The following is a 26,102-nucleotide window of genomic DNA, read 5'->3' on the forward strand; positions in this document are numbered from 1 at the left end:
GTTCACTCATCCGTCCGCATCTGCGTGTGGAGAGAGAGAGAGAGAGAGAGAGAGAGAGAGAGAGAGACACAAGGAGTTCGAGGGCACGACGGTGAAATTGTCACGTGGAAATTTGTTTTAGATTAAAGTTTTTGCAAATGAAATAACTCCTCATGATGTCTTTGAGAGGCGCATAAACTTTGAGACGCCGATGGAGGTCGGTCGATGGTGAACTCTCGAACGTCTTAAAAATGTAAATCTCCAGCCACTGATGTAGAACGTGGAGGAGAATGGAGACCTTGTGATGCTGCTGCTGTGTCAGTGGGTTTTATATTCCATCTTATGTTATGTATTCTATGTATTCCATTTCATCTTTTTTTTTGTCTTATTTTATTCATATTTTCTACCTTATTCTCTCTCTTGTTATGTTCACTCTGTCTATTTTCCCTTTTCATAAAACCAAAAAAAGGTGCAAATGAGGTTCTTTATTATTTTGAATTATGTGAATTAATCTTTTTCTCCACGGCGAACGTTTGTGACAGCAACGTTTACTGCTTCCAAAGGACCATATATTGAACTATAGAACTCCAAATTATCCATAATCAAATCAAAATGAACGGATCAAATGTTTTTAACCTCCATCTCCAACATTGTACAATGTCTTGCTTTCTACGACATCCAAGTCACGGCGGGAAGTTTTGCGTTCCTTTGAAATACTCCTGATACACAGAGATAACAGTTAGTGTGTCGGTCCGGTCCAGTTATGACACTGGATCTGCAGAGCCAGAGAGCAGAGATGATGTGACACTTTGTTTTCTTTCAAAACAAACACAGGACTTTCATCCAGGAGACCTCTGTCCGTGTCCCAAAGTGTCAAGTTATTTTAAATCAAATTCTTTCTGTTCTTATGTATGTTTTCACAAAGGAATTGGGATAAGAACGCGTCACATGACCCCTTAAGCTGTTGTCCATTGCCAGATTGTTTGTCGTGACACCTTTTAAAACAATCAAATCCATGGGATTCATCAATGTAAAAACATGAACAAGACAACAACAACCAGTGGGCTCTTTCTTCTTGCTGCTGGCACAGGAGCTCTTAAGTACTACCTGACCCGACCAGGTGCAGCTCGTTTAGCAATGCGGCACACCTGAGCAGAGCTGCTGGAGAGGGGAAAGAGACAACCGCACGGGGAACATGCTCAGCTGTAACCGTGACATTCGAGCTTTATATATTTAGCCTTCTTGTCTGTCTTTTAGGGATTTTTGCCTACTTGCTGTTTCTGTTTCAGACGCCCCTGCTTTCATCTCAGCGGCATTGCCTCAGAGCTCCCGGCCTGTCTTATAGTGTCTCACTGTCAAAAGGCTTACATTTAAGTAAAGCTGGTTCAGAAAAGTTAAGATAAAAGTTGTGTTTTTATTTATTTTTATTGAGAAACTACAGTGTTTCACCTAATGAAACGCATGTTTCTTCACATTTTTCTTCACTACCCTGAAACACAAACATTTACACCTTTTTTGAAATATAATCTAAATAGTTTCATGGTTTAGTTAGTTACCTGGTACATGGATGGCAAAGAAGAAGTGGGTCAAATGTTCTTTCATGACCAACATTCAGCTTAGCCAGACAGCTACTGACCAGAGTGGCTCGACTGAAGTCGGAGAGTCTCCAAAAATGTCAGCTGCCTCCTCTTTTTAATCAGAAGTTTATTAAAATTCCCGTCCTTGGCTTCACCAGCTGAGGTTTAACTCACTTCAATTATATCATTTTATATAATTTCCGCCTTTTAGAGAAAGGTGTACGTGTAAAACTATAAATTCCTCCTCTGCAGCCGAGAGAGCAGAAGCGAGGAACATCTGGTAGATTTTCCATGTCTGTGTCACCTCTGAGCCCAGCGGAGTGGTTATTCGCAGACGGGATGAGCGCACATTATCGGGGATAAGCTGCTCTAACAGCCCACCCAGCCAGCCTCCTGCATTGTTCCAACACACTGACTCACAAAAGGTAAAAAAAAGAATAAAAAAAAAAAAAAGACATGGAAACCGTCGGTGCTGCTGTTGCCTTCTTGCTCTGTGACTCACAAAGCTGGACTACATTTAGCCTGCAACATCCGTCGCCAACACAGTGTGACGAAAGAGCTGCGCATCATCCTCCTGCTGCTGCTGGTGAAGCTGAAACGTTAAAGCGGTGCATAGAAAGAGGGATTGATAACAGGTAGACATTAAAAATAGTATGAAGAGACACATGTTACGACGAGGAATTTGAGACTTATATAAGAATCAGTGGCAAGTATGGTTTCATTTTAGTTCATGAGCTTCATCTCTGTATTTTAGAGAGTCAGGAAATGACTTGAAATGGATGGATGGCTTTTTGAAAATCAGTTGTGTGCTGTGCGCTGCCAAAACATTCCGTGTAAAACTCGCACTTGTGAATTTCTGTCCCGCGTTTGGGAGTGGTATAACAGCTACATGAATACACATTAAGCTGTCTTAAATAACGTTACTTGTGTGAGCTTATCGTACCGGTGGAGGTTGGTTTTGCCGGTTACACTCGTTGTCTTCCTGCTACTTCACAGGACGTTTAGCTTGAACGTTAGCATGAGTCATTCAACATTACTTGAAAAATAATTTATGAGCTGAAAATCACACATTCAGCAGTAGGGAGTGCTTGAAACGCTAAATCTGTAGTTTAGTTTTGTTAGCTACAATAGCTAACTAGCGTTACTACTGCTAGCTAAACGTGGCCATAAACAATGGCTTTTTAAGTCACTAGAAACTACTGCTGGAAGGTATACTTTGCTTTCCCATTCAACTTAATTGAACAAGTTTTCTTTAAAGCGTGTCACTGTAGTAGATGGGCAGCCTTTTTTACAGTGTGTATAGTGTTTATAGTCAAGTCACTATATTCTTCATGAGCAAAGCCGAAGTAATGTGTGTCGACTAACGTCCAGAGGCAACGTCAACGTCAAAAAAATGTCTCAAAAGAGTCACAAAGTGGCCAAACTCCCTCTGTGAATATTATAATTGGGGGTCAAGTGTAAACACATTTGACCCGAATGCCGTGATTCCACCCCCCCCCCTCACCCACCCCTGTGATAACGACAACTTGAGTCACAGAGCTGGAATACATAAAGACCTGAAATGCCCTTCCTCCACGGTGATGAAAAGGCGCTTGACATTTCAGGCCCAATCACAGTGCAATCAGGGCAAAGCACTTGAGTTTAAGCTACGGCCATTCACCCACTTTGTGCACTTTCAAAAATGCATAATCCCGGGAACACTGCTACGCAGAACAGGATGCGCACGACACATAAACGCACGGCTGTGGAATTAACGAAATCCATTCTTGTGTTGTTTGTGACAAATGTTTTTGCGTCGCGGGTGAATATGTTCGCCCGTGTCCGTTTACGTGCTCGCGTGAGAGCCTATTTGTGCATTACCGAGAGATTTGATGCGTTTGAGCGCATGGTGCGCTGCAGTGTGTTTGTTTGTGTGTTATTAGGGAGTTCAATGGGATCCTGTGAGTGCACGTAGCCCGATATCCCGATGAGTGGCCTTTTTGTTGCCAACCCCCCATTATTCTCTCTGACAATCTTGTTAGCTCATTTCTGTGTAGGGAGGGTTTACTTTCTCTCTAATGGTTCGTCCATGTGCTGCAGGATGGACAGCAACTTGCAGCTGTACACACCACAAAACAACTCAACGTGGTATTACACCTACACCAATACTTAAACTGTTGTTTATTATAATATATATATATATATATGTATATTAGGGTTTACTTATCCTGAATAAGGAACTTTGTTAGTTGCTTTTCAGACTTTTCTTATAACCAAGTCTGATCAGAACAGCAAAATACAATGTTGCCTCAAAGGTATTGTTTTATTACGGTAAGAGATGTTTTGCTGACAGTTTATGTTTTTCACAAGCACACTGAATACCTGCTAATTTCTAATTACTGTACACAGAACCTTTATTATATAGCTATACTTCCTGAAAGGTAGCGGAAGGGAAACCACAGCATTGCCTGTCCTGCCTCTCAGACTTCACTAATTATATCACATAAACGTGAAGAAAACCTCGTTCTGCTGTATGTGCGGAAACGAGACTGAAAGTCTGAGGCAACGCTTGCAGCTCTGTGAGGATGTACTTCAGCACAGCGGCGTAACGGCTAAATGCTTAAATCAGCAGGTTAACATGCTGATGCTAATCAGGTATGATGTTCTCCATCTCAGTTCAGCTCGTGAGGATGCTAACGTTTCGCTAATTAGCCCAAAACACACAGTGCAGCTGTGTTTCGCTGGTATTTTGTCTTAAACTGGACTCATATTTCGACGAATGGCGTTAGAGGAAACATCGGGGATTCATTTTTTAGGGGAACGTGAACGTGCGAACCAAATGTCGGGACAATCGATTAAATATTTGTTGAGATATTGAGACATTTGCCATCCAAAAATACAGGCATTTAGGTACATTATGGGAATTGTATGTCATAGATGCAAGCTGCTCCGGTAAGAAGAGATGTGTGGAACACAAAGTCAGTTTGTTTCAGGAGAAGCATGACACAAAGTAAATTCAACTTCGAGTGTTTGTTTGTTTTCTTTCTCTTTTCGACGCTTCGTTCCTGTCGTCATCGCGTTATTTTCAGCTACTGTAGTTATTGTGATGATTGTTATGATTACAATTATGTGGAAAGTAAGAGCGACGACAAAAAAAAAGAGAGAGAGAGAGAGAGAGAGAGAGAGAGAGAGAGAGAGAGAGGCAGCAAAGATGTGAGAGGAAAAACAGAAAGGTACGGAGGCAGCCGGTCCGGAGGCCAGCGGGCGCCACTATGGCAACAGCAGGCCATAATGACAGACAGGCAGAGAGGGTGTGTGTGTGTGTGTGTGTGTGTGTGTGTGTGCAGCATCATGATTGCTTCAATCACAGTCATATCAAACACTCTGCTTTGCATTTTGTTTTTGTCCCTGTGAAAAGCAATTTGTTCCCTCATTTAGTATGGAGGTAATTTCAAACGACTGATTGCAGGATGAAAAGTCTGGTTTTGGTCTTCGGGGAAATAGAAACCATTTAGAATCAGAATCTTAATTGAGCAACTGTCGCTGTGCGTTATGTATGGCTGCTGATGAAGAGCCCGTGTGTGTGTGTGTGTGTGTGTGTGTGTATGCATTGCTCTAATATACTTGAATAATTCAAGTCAGTGCATATCTGAATACATCTGCATTGAAGAGAGAGGAATGGCGGAGACAAAAAAAAAACCGGGTCCACTCGCAGATGAATTGAAATCAATCAAACTTTATTTCACCGTCCATCATTACAAAGCTTTTGGGGCCCCTAGCTCTGATTGTCGTGAGCCCCGTCACCCACCCAAACTTTCACGCTCAATCACAAAAATAGGGAAGGGGGGGGGAAGACACCTGTCTCATTCATCACAGCTCACAGTTAAGTCCTTAAACAGAAGACGGAAAATAAACGACGGGCAGATGAAAAGAGGCAATGATGGAAAATACAGTCAGATAATCATGGAGGATGCCACTTTCACCCGATGTCAATGAACCTGTCTCCTTCACTTTCGTCCTGATAAACGTACCTGACACCGCGAGAAGAAGTTTTATTTTACAAAAACCCCAACGGCTTCGCGATGTCGCTCTAAAAAAAATAAATAAAAAAAATAAAGAAGGAGCAGCTAATGTGAAGATGGTGAAGATTTTTTTAGCGTTCTGTTTTTCACAGCTCCTCATTTTTCGAAGAAAAATCACCGAGATTTTAGACACGGCGGCGCGGCCATTACCGCAACCCTCCCACAAGAAGCAGAGCGGCCGGGCGAACCACTCGTACAATCAAAACAGCACTTAGAGGGACTCACAGCCACGGAGAGACGGGTCATAAATTAATGTTTGAGGGAAAATAAAAACATATTCTTCAGCTGGCTCCCATTCACACACAGACATGGGAGGAAATGCATTTTAAAAAAAAAAAAAGAAATCCCATTTTGATCATTTATTTTCCTTTACTGGCTCAACCACAGGAATGTGCTGACAGTACCTGAACTCCAGCGTGAGCTTCAAAATCAAGTGGAGTGCCAATGCGTCAGGGGATCCAAAGTGTACAAAATGAAAATATAGACATTTTGAAATAAATTATCATAAATTATCTCCGTCAATTCTTATTTAGTAACAAACACATATTCAGTGTTTTATTATTTTACAGCAGGACTTTAACTCAAAGCCAAAGTGATTTCTTCTCCACGTAGCAGCTGAATTCAAACTTAACAAAATATATTTCACCAGCAAACTGATTTCACGTATAAGGCTGGTGATGTTCTGTATTCATCCTGTCGTCAACAAATCCCACGAATCGACCAAAAACCAACAATGAATCCATCCCGAAATCTCCAGAAAGCTATTAAAAACACATGAATGTGTCACAGCGGCACCGTAGTTCACTCTTAAACACACCGTCCTGCTGCTGGAAACAGTCACTGTTGCATTAAATGTGTATTCATCCACAGCTGAAAATAGTCCCAAACAAATGCCCCGTTTCTTCTGTTTGAGTAACAGCTGCTAAAAACGACAGTGCCCAGCTGTTCAGGAGACTTATTGAGCCTTTTAAAAAAAACGAAACCACATTTTTTGTGAGTTTTTTTTTTTTAAAGATTTTCAGCAAGAACCAATACATGTCAAGCTGTGTGCCACAGACAGGGTGGAGAAACCAGCAGGCGGACTCACGTATTGTTTGTCTTTTCGTGGGATTTGTAAGAAAAATACAGAACAACTCCAGCCTCATCCTTTGTGTGAGTGAGTTTTTTTGCAGTGATATGTACCTTAGAAGAGTATTACACATTTCAAAACCTGCAAATAAAGACAAATCTGCTGCGCATCTCGAGCTTTCAAAGCCGAGGTTCAGATAAGCACACTTTGAATTCAAATATTCACAGCCACTTCATAAAGCTGTTTATCCTTCACTCACGTTCGGCTTTCCACCCGCTGCACTTTTTATTCCCGTTCAGTGCAGCGGCGGTTTGTGTGTTTGTCATTATTGCAACCTACAGAGCGACGGCCTCCGACCACGAAAGCTTTGTGCGGTTGAGCACTTAAGCGCCGCCGAATTGAAAGATGAATTTTAAAGCGACTGCACTCGTTACGATGTGCGGTTTTCAGAAGCGGCCGTTGTAGTTTTGCATTATGTAAAACACGTATGGAATTAATATTTGATATCGCAGCCACACGCCTTGTCCCACCTGCGGTGGTACGCTGAGCATAGGAAGGTTTTTTTTATCCAGTGATTCATGAAAAATAACATTTCAAATACAGTAATGGGACTCTGTAAAACCCCGATAATAAATAATACATAGTTTTAATAACCCTCACACGCATTATTTCCTTTTGTTGCCATGCCAACTTGGCTGGCCTTGGGAGAAAAATACAACATGAAGCCGAGACGCTTCCTGGCTCTCACACACACACACACACACACACACACACACACACACACACACACAGAAATACACACACACACACACACACACACACACACACACACAGAAATACACACAGACATCCTTCCTCCGCCCCCCAGTTACTCAGCAGTGTCCCGCTGATCACTGGGGGAATAAAATAACACAAATGACACATTAAATACGAGCAGAATGGATTAAAAATGGATCACAGCTGAGATAAGTGGTGACATTTTACGATCACAGACAAACCATCCGGCCCACCGGTCACAACCGATGCTCCCGCTTCGTTCTCCTGTGTTTTCGCGTTAAGAATGAGCAGCTTTTCGTCTGCTCCTTGTATTCTTAATGAAAATGTAACCTAAGAACACGGGGCCGTTAGGAGCGCCGTGAGGGGAGACGATTAAATATTCAAATAACGCGACCCACGGGCCTCAAGTCCTGTCAAGTTGTTTTACCTTTTTGTTTGTGCCAGTGTGTGCAGTGAGGGGTTGCTGTTAGGTTACTAAATCCATGCCGTTTCGAGTATAACATAGGCCTGGTGATCTTATTGCAATAAAACAAAACCCCACATGCCGAAACCTAGAAAGTCTAGAAAGCTGCAAGATGCGATCAGAGGTGGTCAGAGGGAGACCGAAAATCAAAGGTGAACCGGGATTGGAGAAAACAAGATGTCAGCGCCGCTCTTTGGTTTCAGAGCAGTGGGGATGAGGGATGGAGAGATGGATGCAGGGAGGAAGCCAGAGAGGTCGAAAAGCTGAAGAGACAGACTTGATGTGTGCGTTCAGTTTCTGCGTGAGTCATAGCGATAATGGTTGGCCAAGCTGAGCGTCCAGTCTTTAGGCTTTCACTCTGTATAAGGTCTTTTTAAAACCTCTTCGCTCCATTGCTTTAGGCTTTGTACGAACAGAAGAAGAAGAAGAAGAAGAAGAAGAGTTGTTGATTGTGCTGTTGTGGTAATGGTCGGAGGTGATCTCAATGTCTGTCTGGCCTCTTAGGAGGCTCTTTGGACGCCTGACAGCTGATCCCTCAATGTCATTATGTCTCTCTCAAGGATTTAAAGTGGCATATGTACGGGAGAGAGAGCGAGAGAGGGCTGTAGAAACAGAGAATGAAAGCAAGTAACATGATACTATACCAGTGTGATACACACAATGCCTACTCTGTGCCTCACAATAGACCCCGATATCGCCACTTCCCTATTGAGTCCCGGGCGCACATAACAGATTTGCTTCAAAGCACCACTTTCACCTAAAACCCTCTCCCATCCTCTGCTGTCGGGCGTGCAGAGGTGTGCAATCGAGCCGAGTCCCGGTGTAGATTTCTCCCGCCCTTGTGTCTGCCAACCCTGATGCAGTTTCACAGATCAGAGCAGGGAGATATTCAAGTTCAAGTCCAGATACGTCCAACCCCCTTTACCTCCTTTTTCCCCATGTTTATTTTGATCCCAAACTCTGTCTGGAAAGGATAGGAGAGACATTGATTCAAAAACAACCCAGACTCTTTCCCAAGGACACCCTTGTTTCCAATACCCACCACCAACCAAGCACCAATGTCCCGAGGGTCAGGATGGGGAGGACAATGCAGTCTTTTGGGCACTCCGAATATATTCCAGTGTCTACTTTTAAGTCAGTGAGGTCTGGGTCTGTGAGGACTTAGACCCTAACTTTGAGGTCCGAACTTGAGTTCCTGCAGCAGGCTTTGAGGTGGAGGTGGACCTTGTCCCCGATGCAGGGCCCGGGGCTGCAGGGGGCTGTTGGCCGCGTTGCACTTGAAGATGCCGAGGCAGGGCTGTGCGTATGGGCTGTTGGAGGGGATGCGACTGCTGTGCAGGGCGGAGCTGGTAGCCTCGGCGGTAGCGCAGTGATTGGGTACGTAGGAGCATCTGTGTGTACTGGACTTCAGGCATGATGAGCTTGAGGCAGAGCTCCTGGGCCTGGCTGGAGAAGCCACGGCTGAGGTTGACCGGGAGGTCGTAGCCCACAATGTCAACCTTTCCACTCGGCTGCCAGGGGCGGAGATCCTTATTTTTGATCTGCGCGGCTGATCGTAGAAGCGGCATCCGCCCACCGAAGCAGCTTTTCATCAGCCTCTCCTGGGCTTGTCGAAGGAGTTTCACCTCCCTTGCCACGCAAGCCAGACCCAGAGCGGACAGCTGGCGCCACAAGGAGGCGTTGAAGTGGTCGTAGAGACGCGCATCTAAGGAATTCCAGGCACGGATCTTTGAAGGAAGGCCCGGCGATAGGCTCCTCTTTGAGCTCGGCGTCCGCATGTTGAGTTTAACGTACAGGATGTCATCCAGATCCCAAGAGAGGAGATGGCGAAGGAGAACCAGCGACTCATCAAAGTACTCGGCAATCATCACCAGGGAGAAAACTCTGTCCACCTCAGCCAGAAAGCCCCGTGCATACGCCACATCTGTCGCTGGGCGGTCCTTGTCTCCGCCCAAATCGAAGGTCAAGGTGTTGCGTGCGTACATGGAGTCCTTCTCGTCGGGTCGGTAGTAGCGCCATGGCTCCTCTAAGAAAACCTCCAAGGAGCCATTGGGGACCCTCTTGAAGCTCTGACAGTACTGGTTGTAGTAACTGAACAAGGATTCAAACATGGAGCCCGGCTCTCTCAGGATTGTGATGTAAATCGTGTCGTTGGGCATCAGGCGCTGCGTCTCTGCCTTGTTAAAGCGCATGTGGCTGGTGACAATGTTCGGCGGCAGCGTGTGCGGGTGGACGAAGTGAGAGGTGAAGGAGCGTGGGTAGCAGAACTGGTGACCGCAGGCCTGCACGGGCAACGCCACCGTGAGGTTGTTGCGCTCCGCGAAGCGGAAAAGCAGGTTCTGCATGGTGGTGCTGGCCGTTTTGTGGGTCTTGAGGAAGGCCACATTGGTGTGCTTAGGTTTCAGGCCCGGGGCAGGGTGGGAACGGAGGGCCGGACAACCGAGGTGGAAGGCCTCCATGGTCCTGGAGAAAGAAAGAAAGAAAATGCATTTGACACTCCATTAGCTCCAGAAAAAAAAGGAGCAGCTACTCCAAATAATTTGGTGACATTAGAGACATAATTGCACAGACTCTAGACAGATAATGGAAGAGACCGAGGTGTAGGACAGGACAGAGGTACAACGGTGAAGTAGACATCAGTGTACATGTGGGGAATTGAAATGAGGAGACATGGAAAAGAGGGCAGACGTAGGATAAAGCCGCTAGAGGACGGAGGATCAGAGAGTTCCAAATAATTATGAGGTGTGTTGTACTGCATATATAGCTGGGTGATAAATCAATATTATAATTTATTGACTTTCAGTGGACTCACTGTGTGATGATGTGAACATCCTTTTCAAAAACTTGTGACAAAATCTGTGACTTACATTTCTTTCCTTTCCTTACTGTTGCAGTGTATGTATTGTTATTGGGAAATATATTCTTAACATCATGATGATTTCATTTATGATTTCATTTTTTTTTTTGCACGTGCATTGTGATATTAAAAAAATGTAAAACAAGTCACTCTAGGGCCTAACATAAAACTTAATCCTTTGAATCTTATAGTTTCCAATTTGCATCCGGAGTGTTATTTTTAATTCAGATGAAAAAGGGGTGCGCACCCACTGCTGAACACTCTGCAGTATTACAGCAGACTGAACTAGAGGGTCAGATATTTAAAAGGTGTGGAAACAAAGTGTGAAAGGAACAGTAGGGAGACGAAGGGCAGAGCAATAACGGAGACATTAAAGACAGGAATGTGGAAAAGGTTTTATGAGCAAAACGTTAAGTTGAAAAGGGTACGAGAACAGAATACGGGGCTGTCAAAGATCTACGATCCTTCTGCCTTTATAATTGGTCCCGCGATCGCTTTGGCAGAGCATCTGCGTTCAAAGTCTTCATATCTATAACGAGCCAGTCGCGCTATTAATTTGACTTGAAAAGAAGAAAAAAAAAAGAGGGACGTCTCCATAGTAATTAGCGCCATGTGAACTCATAAAGAGATAGAGGGTGGGTAATGTATGGGTTTGCATAAGTGTGGGCGTGTTTCAATCACTCACCAGCTCAAGTGGCCCCCATGGTGCAGCAGGAGACTGACAGTGCTGAGGGTGACTAAGACCAGGAATATCTTCTTCTGCGACATCTCTCTCTCTCTCTCTCTCTCTCTCTCTCTCTCCGCTTCACTGGGCCTGCGGGAGGTAGAGAAGCAGAGCGAGAGTGAAACCGGGAGCACACGAGTAAAAGGTAGAGCGGGAGAGCGCGAGAACGAGGGCAGGTGGAGGTGTAGCGAGGAAGCAGAAAATGAGGACGAGGTGGAACGAGAACGTGGTCGACGGAGAGATGACAGGAAGCAGAAACGAGGAAGGAAGAAAAAAAGGATGAAGGGAGAGCGAAGCAGGAGGAAGAGACGAACGCGGTGAGGAGGATTCACTCAGCAAATAATGGCTAGTATAGAGGCTAGTGAGGCTTGGCTTTTGTCCCTCTGTAATAATACGGTGAATGATACCTTCATTACCTTCCGCAGCTGTAAGAGTCACACTCACTGTTGGCTCAAGCAGGACAGATGGCCTCGTACATTAGGTCCCGGCAGTAACGAGGGACATGTGTATGTAAAAAAAAACCCAACTAAAAACCAATAGCACTTCAACAGTGAGAGTGCTCGGTGGCAGAAAGTCCCCGTGTCACTCGACTAGCCAAACCCCCCCCACCCCGCCACGACAGCAATGGAACCTGGGAAGGAGTCCAAGCCTCTCTCGACGGCATCTCACTTGCATGACAATGGCCGACGTCTCTCTCCTTGATTACACTGTCCAGTTGGTGTCCACACACACACACACACACACACACACACACACACACACATGCCAGCGGTCGCGAAAGGACAGCTCACGTTACGCAAAGCAGCGGCTTTTCACACACCGCGTACGCACTCCATTCTGCGGATGCTTTTATTCCCGAAGCGTGGCGGAGGAGCGCGAGTGCATCAATTTTAAGCGCGGGTGGCCCCGTGGCGGTGTTGGCGCCACCCACTCAAGTAAATGGGATCATTAAGGGGTTTTGTTGCACATTTTCGGTAAAGGATTAAAATGAGCGTTAAATCTGCCCAAACATACTGGTGTATTGATTGAGATTCATGCAGCCCCACCCCCCCCCCCCCTCATATCGAAGAGAGCGGTAGCATTTATTTTCCTTAGGGCAGCATAATTATTATCGTATTGTTATTTCCCTACGCTTTGCTGTGCTCAAACTTTATGCGACGATAAAAATAAAGTTTTTATTTTATAAAACAGAGATAAAACAGCAACTCCTCACATTTTAAGGGACTGGAACATTCCAATGTTTAGCATTCTTTCTGTTGTACAATGACTTGAATTATTAATCAATTATCTAATTAAACCTCATTTCAGCACATTTATTTTAAATGTATATTCTAAACATACAACAAAGAGTCACCCTGCTGTGCAGAATACAAAGCTCATAAATAGGCATGCGATGGGACAGAATGTGCAAAATAAAAGGTTCTAAATAAAGTAAAATATGTTTCCCAAATATTAATTAAGCATTCAGCGAAAATTTGACAGCTGACCTGATGAGCTGGAGAAGATTAAGAGAGAAGAACGCATGAACTGACATTCCCCCCCCTTTTTTTTTTTTTTTTCAATTTCAAAAACAGCTGTGATTGTGCCGCTTCGGCGGTTTGACTCGGCACAAACACACATGTGCAGTCACACACAAGTGCACAAAAACACTAAACCCACGCTGTTATAAAACAAGCACTAATGCTCTCACTGTAATTGATTGCACAGATTGTTGTAGACACAGTCGTTTTTTTGTTTTTTTTGTAAGTTAATCCTTTGTCGATGTCAATACAGGATGTCCTCTGCCCTACTCACGGCCCAATAATCTGACCACAACTGCAGCTTAAATTTATTCTTTTTTACTCTGTTTTTCAGCGAAAGTCAGTTGAGTTGATATCGTCCACATTCATGAAAGACTGAGGGATGCAAAGACTAAGGAAGATAAAGAATCTAGCTTCTTTTTTTTTTAGTAGAATCCATTCAAATGTTTTCATTTTATCCAAATTGTCCAAAACGTAAAGATATTTAATCATCTGCAATGACAAAAAAAAGAAAAGAACACCAGCCAATCCTCACATTTGAGAAGCTTTGTTTGATATTTTTGCTCGTTAAATCACTTAAATGATTAGTCAATCATCAGGGAAATAGCAATTGATGTATCTTTTAAGTATTCTTATGTCATTCATTTGCAAACTAATCACCAGTGGCGAGACGAAAAGCACAGTTTGCCTCTAAGTGCAGGGCTTAGTTCTTCTTCCAACGGTTCCTTTCAAATTTAGCCAAAATTGTTTCCCGCTACAAGTACACATGGGCTTTTAGAGACAAGATTCAGCTCAAAACAACTCACAGCACTTTCAAGGATGGAAGAGAAGGTTCCTTCGTACTCTTTAATAAATAAAATGCTCTTTCTTAAAAACGTGTTTCCTCTCCCCTTTACATTATTCCGGTTTTGTCTGAACACAGCCTGAGTAGTGGGTAGTATTTGTGTTTTCCTCCCTTCAGATGGAGCCATTATATCTCGTACGGCATGAAAAACAACCTCCAGTGACTTGAAAAGTGCCCGAGCTGGATAATCCATCGCATTAAACATGAAGTTTTAATGCGGGTCTGCCGGGGGTTCCTGTTTTAATTCTTTTTTTCACCGTCCCCGAGTCGAGTGTTTTCATATCTGTGCCCTCGTCACGTCACCCTCTCCTTATTGTTCATCACCTGACACAGACCTCGGAGACTTTATTGCCAGATCTCTTTGTATTAAGCGAGGGATGCAGCAGTTTGGATTTTTTATAAACAGCAAAGAAAGCCCTAAAGGTGGGTTCAGACGGGAGAGAGTAGGAGCGGTGGCGTGATTGCGTACAAACAAAAAGGAAATTCACTCTAGCTGAGTACAAATCTGTGTGAGAATTGGGCTCATACAGCAGATGTAGGACTCTTAATTGAAGAAACTGATGGTTTTAAACACGGAAAAAATGAAACTACTGCAGAGTGCTTTGTTCTGAGATTAGTGATGACTGTAAGCTTTCCCACTGAAGACAAAAGCCAGATGTTATCGGATGTTAGTGGGTTTTTTTGTCCAGTTGGAAAGGGGTTAGTCTGCAATCAAGCTAGCAGCTCGATAGCGAGGCTGACGTGCAGCAGGTGTAAGGTTTACCATCTTAGTTTAGCCTGTTAGCATGCTAACGTTTGCTAATTAGCACAAAAAACTAAATATAACTGAGACTGATGGTAATGTTATTAGTTTTGCAGATAGCGAGGCTGACATGTAGCAGTTATAAGGTTTACCATCTTAGTTTAACATGTTAGCATGCTAACGTTTGCTAATTAGCACAACACTAATTTAAGTATAACTGAGACTGATGGTAATGTTATTAGTTTTGCAGATGTTGAACAAATTGAGATTGTGCACTGATGGTGGCGCTAGAGGAAACATCTGAGCATCTCCACAAAGTTGACAGGATTCATCCTCTGGGAACCATGAGAGTCAAATCAAAAATGTTGTGCCAATCCGTCAAGTACATTTTGAAATATTTCATGAAGAACTGAAAAAGGGCCAACGAGTCAACGAATCAGCAAACATGCAAAAGATTTGACACCAACTACCGGTCATACCAGACCAAGACATGTCCTATCAGCAAAGGTAAACGTAATGTGTGTTGAATTAAGCAGGGATTTGTTTTATTGCCTTTATTGCTTCAACCTGATCTCCAGGGAACGTACACGAATAGCAAGACATGTCGTATTAGGCTTTTCACGTGACGTTTAATGCCGTCAGTGTTACCGTGAAACGGTCGCCGTTATGTTTAAGCAACAAAACTACTTAGTTAGGTTTCGGAAAAAACATCACGGTTGGGCTTAAAATACGTACAACATAACAGGAAAACACGTCACAGACGTAGCTAACGTAGCTAGCGTAGCTTCAAAACAACACCAGCACTTTGAGTCCATAAATTACCAACATTTTGAATGCTCTTATTTTAGATTCAGATAATCCAACTAAACTAATTATTATCATTATTGGTGAGTACAAAGTTGTAACTAAATAGTCTACGGATATGATGACTAAAACTATAAATAAAAAAAAGACCCACATTGTAATGAAAGGTTTTTCTCCAACGTCCGTATATATTCATTAAAAACACTTGCATGAAGTGGAACAGGATGAACTTTTTATTACAGTCTTGAGAAATGTCACCTTCTCCGGGTCGGTCAATTACATTTAGTCACACCGGCGTTCTCGGCTCGAGGTTCCGTCCCCGTCTGCATCGGAAAATGTCACCGTAATACCTGCTCGGAACGAGGCATGAATGAAACGAAGCACTGATTCGGAGAGTGGTGGGATGCAGTAAAATGAAGCCATGCAGGGGGCTGATTCTTGTGGTAAGAGGAGCTGGTTGGTAGCCCTGAGAGTGTGTGTGTGTGTGTGTGTGTGTGTGTGAGGGGACGGAGGTGGATCATGTGTCACAGAGAGTTAATAAGAAAGGGATTTAAGTGGCTTTCAGCAGACAGGCTCGGCCTCTCCCCTTCATCCACCCTCATCTGCTGCCATCGTCTCCTCCTTCCCCACCGACACTATGGCCTCTTTAATTAAAAAGCGCTGATTAGGTTTCTCTTACGATACGATATGAGAGCGCAGCGAGAAGACACCTGATCTCCCCCCCCCACCCCCGTTAGCGGACAACGATTTAGACAAAGGAGATGGACAGGAGCAAAGATACCTCATCTTATTTGTGTATTGATTTAATGATTAAATGAGGGGATAATCCTCAAGGAGGTGTGTGTTGTGAAGGATTCCGACAGATGACGTGAAGGTAAAGAAGCGAGAACTAATCCTTTAACGCGGCTCTCGAGACTGGATTATCCGTTTTACAAGCGCATTAACTGGTTTATTGTTGAATGTTTTAGACTTTAGAGGTAAAAGGCTATAGGAGGCAAGATGTCGTCGCTCCTATATGGTAACCGACATAGTGTGGGATGGTGATTAAAGCTGAGCCGGAGCTCATCTGCATCTAAGAGTTTAAGACCAAAAAACACTGGGGTTTTTTTAGGCTGATATCAATATTTGAGAATACGAAAGATCTGATAATGAAGCCGATATTTGTTTTAATTTAAAACATGACAAGCAATTTATGGATCTAAATGGATTTTGGGGAATTGAGACACATTATTATGGCGAGGACCAATCTAATTAAAGAGTTGTTTTTTGCCAATAAATGGCATTTAATTTCAACTTGAGTTTGAATTCCCACACATGAATAGGTCTATATTTTTGGTCGTGTAAGGTTTTGAATTTGAGTTAATTCCGGAGCACTGGATCTGTATTTTTGGGACTGTGCGTGACTCTGCCTGCTTGCAAACCACAATGTGAATTCAGATGGAGGATGTGTGAAGGAATTATTCTCACACCTCCCTTAAATTCTCCCCGCAGGTGATTCAAACTTTATTTCCTGTCTGCACTTATTTTTCCTTCTGTCTTTATCTCTCTCTGTCAGTTTGCCTCCATCTCTCCCAGAGGTCTTTTTTTCTTCTTCTTCTTCTTCTTCTTCTTCTTCTTTTCTTACGTCTCTGCTGCTGCCTCCATGTGAAAATGTGGCATCTCCAAAATGTCTGGTGTTATGAATCAATGGAAGAACAATGGAAGAAGTTTTGAAAGAGTTTAGTCTCCTGCTAAGTTTGAACTCCGGTTGAGCGTCACGGTGGCTCTGCAGCAAAACAGCAGCGAGGCAAACAAATAGAGAAGTACAATTCAAAGACGTGTAATACACAAAACCAAACAACGGAGAGAAACCCGGCATGCGCTACATGATGCGGGAACAAGAATAACAACTCCAGTACTTGCACAAACACATGCTCACCACATACACACCTACTCCCTCTACACACACACACACACACACACACAGATAGATGAAACTAATGAGCGTACGAAGGTAGCTTCATGCTCAGTCCTCCGGGGCAACAGCAGCTGCTTCGCTCGATGATCCTGTCATCTGCAACTGATCTCATGTGATAACCTGTGACCTCTCCTTAGGGGCTTTTATACCTCAAATGATCTCAAAGGGAAAGTACATTCCCGCTCTTTGTTATCGTACGGTGTGTTCTTGTGCATCCAAACGAGCCAACATACCAAGCATGTGCATGATAGCTTATGCACATATGTCAGCTTGTCCGACGTTTTCCCTCTTAAACACACACACACACACACACACACACACACGCACGCACAGCTGTTCAAGGCCCAGCCACCAGGGAGATGACCCATAGTCCGGCCATCAGTAACTGGATGAGTGTTGCTGCAGGAAACCAAGGGCAAAGCCCAATGTACCATCTAACACTGTGAACAGATACATATACACACACACACACACACACACACACACACACACACACACTCAGACCTGAGGGGTACATTAGCATTAGCGCTGCCCTTCAACAGCCACGTGGAAGATGCTAGTTTATGTGAATCTGGGGCAACAAGATTACAACATAAAATATGCTCACATTTCCAATATTAACAGTGAGAGGCACGGGTTAAAGGGTCCATCAGTAGCCGAATGGTTACAGTGTATGTCATATAGCAGCAACGTCCAGAGCTCTTCAGAGAAGAGAAGAAGTAGTCCCTGTGACTAGGAAATCAACGCTGACGTGTAAAATTGGTGGAATGCCCCTTTAAGAAATGAAACAACGAGGTGCCTTTCCAGAAACAATGACTACGTTTACACATGCACCAAATATTCCAGTTATTGCCCTAATTCCAAAATATACAATATTCCTAATTAGCTGTTTACATAATGGAAAAGAATATCCACTAATATTCCCGTTTACATGCGGCCGTGCATATTCAGATTAACGTAAAACGACCTCATTGCTGCTTTTCTCATCACCGGGGCCGGTGAATCCCACATCAACGGGTCGATGCCCTAACATGTCGTTTACCACGTCAAACTATGGTGGAGTAGAAAGGCAGGAGCAATAATTCTCCCCCGTGTGAATCCAAATGAAAAGGCTCCGCCAGACCTGCATGGCTGGACACGGTGAAGGGAGAGGTGCGTTTTAAAGCCCCGCCTGGTGGCGATCGAGCACCCGTTCTGCTGAAAAAGTCCTTGAGCGAGACACTGGATCCCTCTCAGCTCGAGCGCCGCTGACCCTGCCCAGCCCGGGGAAATGTTCCACCCCGGCGGGGATCAGTAGGTTTACCATCTGATTATTGCTATTTACAAGGCGCATGCATGCGACTCTGGTTTGTTTGAAAGGTGTAGAATTTCACGAGGTGAGCTCGTTGGGGAAAAATAAATAAAAAAGAAGCTGCAAAAAAATGGACAGGTGGTGGAGTCGCCGCTGTGCTGGGAACAGCTGCAGTCCAATGCAGAAATTTAACATCTGCAGCTGCCAATGTGTCACAGCTCAAGGACAAAGACTTTCCTAATGACTTGAGGATTTACTCAAGAGTGGGACAGCGAAACGCCGAGAGTGTTTTCAAGTTCTGAGAAATCGTCAAAGGGTGTTCTGGGCGATCTTAGAAATCTGTTCATTTTCCAGGAAGTGCTGTTTGCTTATACGTCTGAGGCTTTATCTCCGAAATCCTCAAACTCAATCTGAGATATGAGGCTTGAAATTATTTTTCCACCGTCGTGCCTCCTCAGCTGCTCCGCCCTTCCATTTATTGTTATGCCATTTGGTGAAGCCAGACATCCCCAGGAGCAGAGATATTTTTAAAAACCTATTTCATATTAGGGGTTCGATGGGTACATCAAGGCAATATCGGGAAGTCGTGTCATCCACGGCCAACAACATAGAGGTACCTGGCAGCGTAAATGGAGTAGCTGCAGTGTTGAGTGTATCCCAGAGTTAAAAGCCCTGAAAGCCTGTTTTTCAGTGGAGTCCTATGAACACACTGTTATGTTTTGAAGGTTTGAAGAGGTTTGGTGAGTCACAAATATTTAATGATGTAGAGATACTTACAGAGTATTTAAGACTTTTATTCCGAAGTGCTATGAAGAGCAGTTTCTCATATGACTTGTCATCCAATCGCATATAAATTCAAAAGTGTTTGTAACAAGTGCTTAAAAAGGCAGCCTCCTCATTCATTTCAAAGAGACGCATGCTTTGGCACGGCAGAGGCGTCTCTGACGGAAACAAGCAGCGTTGGTACAGCAAAAAGCATTGAACCACATCATCTGGCAACGTTGCCCAGTGAAATACGTGTACGAAAGTAGATTATTTTGTAACGGGATCGCATTTGTACTAAGTGATTGCCGTCGGGATAACCTCATGTGCGGTGTTCAAACTCTTGAGTCTACACTTCCTGGATCCTTTCTTTTCTCACCAGTGTTCTGTGCTCATATAGCACTTTTTTTTTTGTAAATATGCAAAGCAGTCATTATTTCTAAGGGTGGTTACGTAGGGCACACATGTTCAGTTCATGTTACAACTGAAGAGAGAGGATGCCTGAGCAAATACTACTAATAAAAAGAAATATATAAATATAATAATGATAGAATAAAAAGAACAAGTACCTCTGAGTCACCTTCCATGACCCAACGTACTTTATTTACAATGAGATGCTATCTTTCAGGATGTTGATCGAGGGCTGACCAGCCGCACCTGATCCTGGTGTCATCATCATTGCCCTTTATGCCTCCTGGCATTGAAGCCTACTGATCCTGGTGTATAAAGACTCCGCACCTGAACAGGGGGTGGGCTGCTCCTCTTCTTTAGCCGACACGGCTGCTCATTTTGTTTTGTTAGTTTAGTTTGTGTTCTTTAGATACATTTCTATTTATTCAGCGTGATAATTCACAAAGCACACGGACTGTAATCCTGTGGGACTATTTGACTTATTCTCCATCTTCCGCCAGACTTTGGGCCCATATTGACCAGCCATACTGTAACGTAGAAAAATGATTGAAAGTTTAAAACGTAGACAAAACGATGGACGTTATTGAGCCAAATTGGCATTTTGATAGCTAGCACAGTTTTCATGAAGTCACAGATTAAGTTTTAGGAAAATTTTGGGTCTGTTTCAGATTTTATAATGGGTGTGTATTGCGCAGCTCGTTAAGTGCTAGAGTGATGACATCACGGTCAGAGTGGAGCAGAGCATGAAAAGTATTCTGTGACTTTTCCAAGCAAATTGCTCCCATTCACACAGTTTTTACTCTTTATACACCATTTTTGGCCAAAAAGCTTGGAAATGTTGTGCTGGTCGCAACAAAGTGTCTGTGGAATCCGACGGACTTACACATTTTGCCTCAAAGAGCCGCAGAGCGACATGAACTCCAACCGACTGCTCCATTAGACTCCATGCTAAATCTGACCACTAATTTCTCAAAAAAAAAAAGGCAGACGGTACCAGGTTTGTATATTGCTCTACAGCTCACATTTTTAACACCACAAAACATAAAAACGTACTACGTTACTCTTGTCTTGCCTCTTGTGTTGCAGCCTTTGAGTCCGGTTCTAACACTCACAACCGAAAGCAGTCGGTTGTGCGATAAGCGGAGTTTACGACTTGGGAGGTGAAACGCGGCGCTGCATCGGCGTGAATCAAACGCGTTCTTATGTTGTAGGAGCCTTGAGCCGAAGAACATCACAGCTTCCTGCGCAAAGATTCTTTCTCTTATCGCTCTCTCCCCACAGTCTCCCTCCAGTCCTCATTACTTTAATCTGAACTGCACCTCACTGACTCCCCCGCCTCTCCGCTGGGCTTTCCCCCTCTCCATCTCTCTATCTTCCAGCCCTTTATCTTTACAGTAAAGGTAGTCCGGGCTCTCTGGCCAGTGTCCCTATGGTGCTTTTTAAGCATCTGCCCCGCCCTGTTCCTGGACCTGTTAGAGATGTAGAGAGAGAAGCAATGAGCGTATGTCTGCACTCGAACATGCGTGTTGTCTTTGCACGCATGTGTGTGTGTGTGTGTGTGTGTGTGTGTGTGCTGCCCGAGAGTGCGTCTGGATCATTACTTGTCTGCAGGGTAGACTCCCTGTGGACCCACAGATACAGGCATTATCTCGCCCTAAATGACCCCCCAGAGAGAGGGGGAGAACAGAGGGAGAAAATGGGGTGAGGGAAGGCCAGGGTGGGAGGAGGATGAGAGGGAAAGATGAGATTTGACAAAAGACGAGCAGAGAACATGGAAAGGGAATATGAACGAGGCCTGAGAGTGATTGAGCGGGCAGAATCAACATCTGGCCTTGTACCGGTGTGCTTATTGATGAAAGCCTTTTAGATCATTCCTTACCGGCAAGCGCCTTAAGCCAAATCCAGGGAGAGAACAAGGAGGAAGAGACGGAAAACATCAGCGAGACAATGTTCCCTTTGGCGAAGTCAAATGACAAGTACATCTTCTGTTCTTTCTCTTTGCATAAAAACACACTCCTCCTCATGTGCAGCTTAATACAGCTGTATCCACGGCTTAACACGGGGATGTACTGTGTTTTGCATCAACAACGTTTTTCGTGATTATGTCTGAAGATTACAGCGGCTGAAGGAAAGCTAGTCACTGCTCTAAAAGAATGATAACGACAGACAGCATATTTTTTTAATACTACAGCTGCCAGTACGCTTCAAGTGCTTTCACTTTCCGACTTTGTGAGCATGCTGACGTTTACCAATTAGCACTAAACACAAAGTACACCTGAGGCTGATGGGAATATCATTGGTTTCGCATGTATTTTGGCCAGATATTAAATTGCCGAATACATTTTGACAAAATTTCACGGTAATCCTTCCTTTAGTTGCTGAGATATAAAAAAAATATGTCAACCTCACGGTGGCGCAGGAGGAAAGGTCAAGGGATTACCAGAGCCAGTTGGGGAATTGAATATCTGTAGCAAATTTCATGGCAATCCATCGAACAGCAAAATTAGAAATTACTTTTCGCGAGATACGATACAAACCGCTGTATGAGGATACATCGACCAAAGGCAGTAGGTTTTATCCTCTGGGGACCACGAATGTCCGTACAAACTTTCATATCGATCCATCCAATAATTTAAAGCTTTTGCACAATACCTGGACTTACTATTTCGTTGTGGAAGTTGAAAAGCTTAATTTTCTGCAAGAGAAAATCAATTCCATATAGAAGCACCTTAATCATTTTTAAACAACAGAGGCGACCACTTCAATTTTCCCCGGGCCTCAGCCAGAAATGAACAATCAAGAGGGCTGTACTTATTCTAGCGGGCCTCTACACTTTGCCATTCATGCGAGTGACTACAGAACGCCACAATCGAGGCTGAAAATTTAAAAAAAAAGCAATTTGGATCATAAGCACTCCATAACACTCAAAAGGTTGCTGTTGCACTCCTTCGTTTGGACGAGTGGTGTGTGTGTGGAGTGTTTATGAGTACAGTTCAATCCAGCGGGGGGCTGATGTGTGTGTGTGTGTGTGTGTGTGTGTGTGAGTGTAAGTTCCGGGGGAAGCACTCTTTCAAAACACCACTCCCTCCTCTTTATTTATCTGCATTCATATTCTGCTCAGGGAACTCAATGTGCTTTTGCAACTCAGCAGTTCATTTACATACGACGCAGGCTTCCTCCTCGCCAAATTAATTTGATGTCCCGACTTCTAACGCACCTCCACCAGACGAAGTCACATCCTTCTGCCGGTCCGACTGTCTCGGCCTGCGGAGTTCACGTCCGCCCTAGCCGAGCTAACCGGGGTGTCGCACGCCCGTTTGCTTTTGTCGCTCCTGTTACAGAAACGTAATTGTGGGTTTTTCACAAAGCCCCCTGTGCCGCCGCTCTCTGCTTAAGCTCGGCGCCAATTACTAGCGCAGAGCCGAGGGAGCTGAGCCATCCAGCAGGTTGGTTTGGACCACAGCCTATTTTGTGTTGTTTCATTGGATGGCAGTTTATTCCGAAGCAGTTCTTCTTCTTTTTTTTTTTACCCTTTTTTTTCTACCCTAAAGATAAAAGAGAAGGCCTCACTTCATCAGCATGACAAATGAGCAAGATTCATTCATCTAATCATGCCGGCTTCCCTAAGATGTACTGTATGTTTGTTTTTTTTAGCAGTAAACCCTTTCAAAAAAAAAAGCCCACATCATCCTGCACCCCCCCCCCCCAGGAGTAACTCAAAAAAGAGCTGCAATTAAGCAGAGATGCTGTCACGATTGGAGACAGACGAAACATTAAAGGCTCCTCAGCGCCACAGCGGAATACGTACAAGCTCGTATGAAAAGGCTTGTCGGCTTTCATCAGCGAGACGCAAATGCTCCCGAGGTGGACAGACGGACAGGGTGGTCTGTGGTGATTAGTTTTGAAAGACCCGCACAATGGATGCAGAGGCATGCGAGCCTGGGGATGAGGCCGGTATTTGATCGGTGACACAGCAGTTGAGGTTTTCACTAATCACCCCCATCATTAATGCGGTCAAATAAAACCAACCACAGCTGGCCTGCCCATGTGCAAATACATATAGATTGTGCTTACTGATCACATCTGGGCACCAAATGTATGAGTTGGTCTTCTGCCCCTTTATATCAATCCGATCTCGTGGGAAGTTGTACAACACGATGTTCAGGTGTCATTAGTACAAATGACACACAAAAAGCAAGAAAGGCCTTCTTATTGCGCGCACAATTACCTGCAAATTGTCGCGTCATTCATGCGCAATTTGGCGAGAGTCTGCACAAACTGAAATCTCTGCACATTTCAGCCCTCTTTTCTGTGTGAAGCTCTCGCTATTACGTTTTTTTTTTTAGGTCTTCATTATAACCAAAAGTGGAAAGCCATCTTTCTCTGGGCCTTTCTCTGAGAAAAGATTTCTGTATTACAGTTAGTTAGCGCATAAGTGCGAGCCCTCTCTGAAGTAGCAGAATAAAACTTTAGACACTTCAAACACAAGATTAGAAGCTGCTGTTAATAAACCGCTGTCGCAGTAAAATTGCTCAAAACACTTTTTCTTAATTGACATGATTGCTTCAATGGAAGTCCTCCCCCAGCATCAGTGACGGCCCTCCAGATGTTGGGGCCCTGGGTACTTAGTGACACTATTTCCCTCACTATGCCGCTGGATCTCATTGCAGTGCATGCTTGATAGCGGCAGTAAAGGTTAAGACATTAAATACATTTCCAACTGTAACTGTATTCCTATTTTAGATGATCAGATTTACGCAGTTAGGATATTCACAGCCGGTATTGTTGCATGGACAGCCACAGGGTGAATGAAACCAATAAACCTGGAACAGAGACCCAAAAATGAAATATTTTGATTCGTACGTCTATGCAAAAATGATTGCGTTAATGGCACGTTGAGGTGCTTTTGTGTGGAAAAACAATATTGACCACAATGGCGGGGAAATAGAAAATGGATACCATTGGCCCTGACGCTGAACCCTTGCCGGTTTTACACCCGCATTGGTGCATTTGCACAACATAGGCTAATGAGCCGATAAGCCCCCATGTGAGCGGCAATAAGCAAGATCAATTTACACTAGATCAATGTAACATCACTCGGATTGTGGAAATCCTGCAAGCAATTAGATAGTGCTTGAGAAGGCGGCGTCCTCGTTCATACCCAATTATGATTGGGTCAAAAGGGCTTAATTGGTTGTCTGGTTTGTTGATTATCGTTGAGGCAAGTGAATCACACCGCTTATCATACTGATAGCAGAGAGGACCCTTGTTAATTCTCGTTGAGTCTGCAGGGTGATAATTGGGAAATTAAAAAGCAAATAAGCCATAATATTGTGGTCGGTGTTTCGGGATAACTTCCGGAGTGATTAGTGAGAGGAACAGGCAGGATGTCCAGTTCTGATCAGAACTGGCAAATTGAGGTGTTACACTGAGGACTGATGGTGAAAATTCACCAAAGACAAAACATTTAAGAAGGGAGGCAATTGAGCTGAACTGAATTTCAAACCGTAGGATTTCAAAGTTTGTATTTTCTTTAGCAAGCAGATTGTTTTTTGTTATAGTTTAAGCTAATAAGTTTGCTAAAAACAAAAGTGTGTAACCTCATGGCTACCCATTAGGAAAGCGCTTTTGTGTTTATTTTATACTACATAATTTCACTTGAATAATTTCTGACTCTAAATTAAGCTTTGCGGCTGGTGGAGCATCGCATGTGCACCCTTTATTGGTCGCTCGCCACTGACAAAGAGTCCCTTTGCTGTAAATATGAATACATAACTTGCAGCCATGTGGCTGTACTGGCGTTTAGCGTAGTAGAAAGGTGAAAGGTTACCACTGGACTGGACAATAGGAGCTTCTCATTCTGGTGTCAGATCGGAATGGGGAATGATGGATTCCAAATCCCGGATTCTTCACAGAGTGTCAGTCCTGCTTTGTGTCGGGGCGAAGCCTCCCGATAGCCGACCGCTCTTACCCGAGAGCCGGGGTCTGAATAATTAACCACAGCGGAATAATAAACACACTGTTCACACAAGTTCTCCCCATTCTGAAAATGTCAAAAGCAGATGGCACGTTGCCCGCGGCAAAAACTTTGGTGTAAAGCGGAGAGAGAGGCAAGAATGGGCAGAGTATAGAAAATGAAAGGAGGGCAAGATAAAAAAATATAAGTCAAAGTGTTTAGTTTTTTGTGGCTGGAGAAGGAAGATGAAGATGAGTGGCAGACCCACTTTTTATTTGTGACTTCTTAAAACGGATTAAAAAATGAGA

At 43.9% G+C, this 26,102-nt stretch overlaps 1 protein-coding gene across 1 annotated transcript in view; it reads right to left on the reverse strand.

Annotated features, from left to right (window-relative positions):
* Window positions 1–5,283: 5,283 nt before the first annotated feature.
* The window catches only part of gal3st3 (galactose-3-O-sulfotransferase 3), a 30,381-nt gene continuing 9,562 nt past the window's right edge, over window positions 5,284–26,102 (reverse strand). The window contains exons 2-3 of the mRNA XM_068728353.1: window positions 11,469–11,597; window positions 5,284–10,389 (exon numbers count right to left, since the gene is read on the reverse strand). Of these exons, the coding sequence (XP_068584454.1) occupies window positions 9,057–10,389; window positions 11,469–11,551 (1,416 nt within the window). The 5' untranslated portion in view covers window positions 11,552–11,597 and the 3' untranslated portion in view covers window positions 5,284–9,056. The remainder of the gene's footprint in view (window positions 10,390–11,468; window positions 11,598–26,102) is intronic.

This window comes from Cebidichthys violaceus, unplaced genomic scaffold (genome assembly GCF_023349555.1).
Source record: "Cebidichthys violaceus isolate CVI_PGR_0920_01 unplaced genomic scaffold, fCebVio1.0.p SCAF_41, whole genome shotgun sequence".
NCBI classification, from domain to species: domain Eukaryota; kingdom Metazoa; phylum Chordata; class Actinopteri; order Perciformes; family Stichaeidae; genus Cebidichthys; species Cebidichthys violaceus.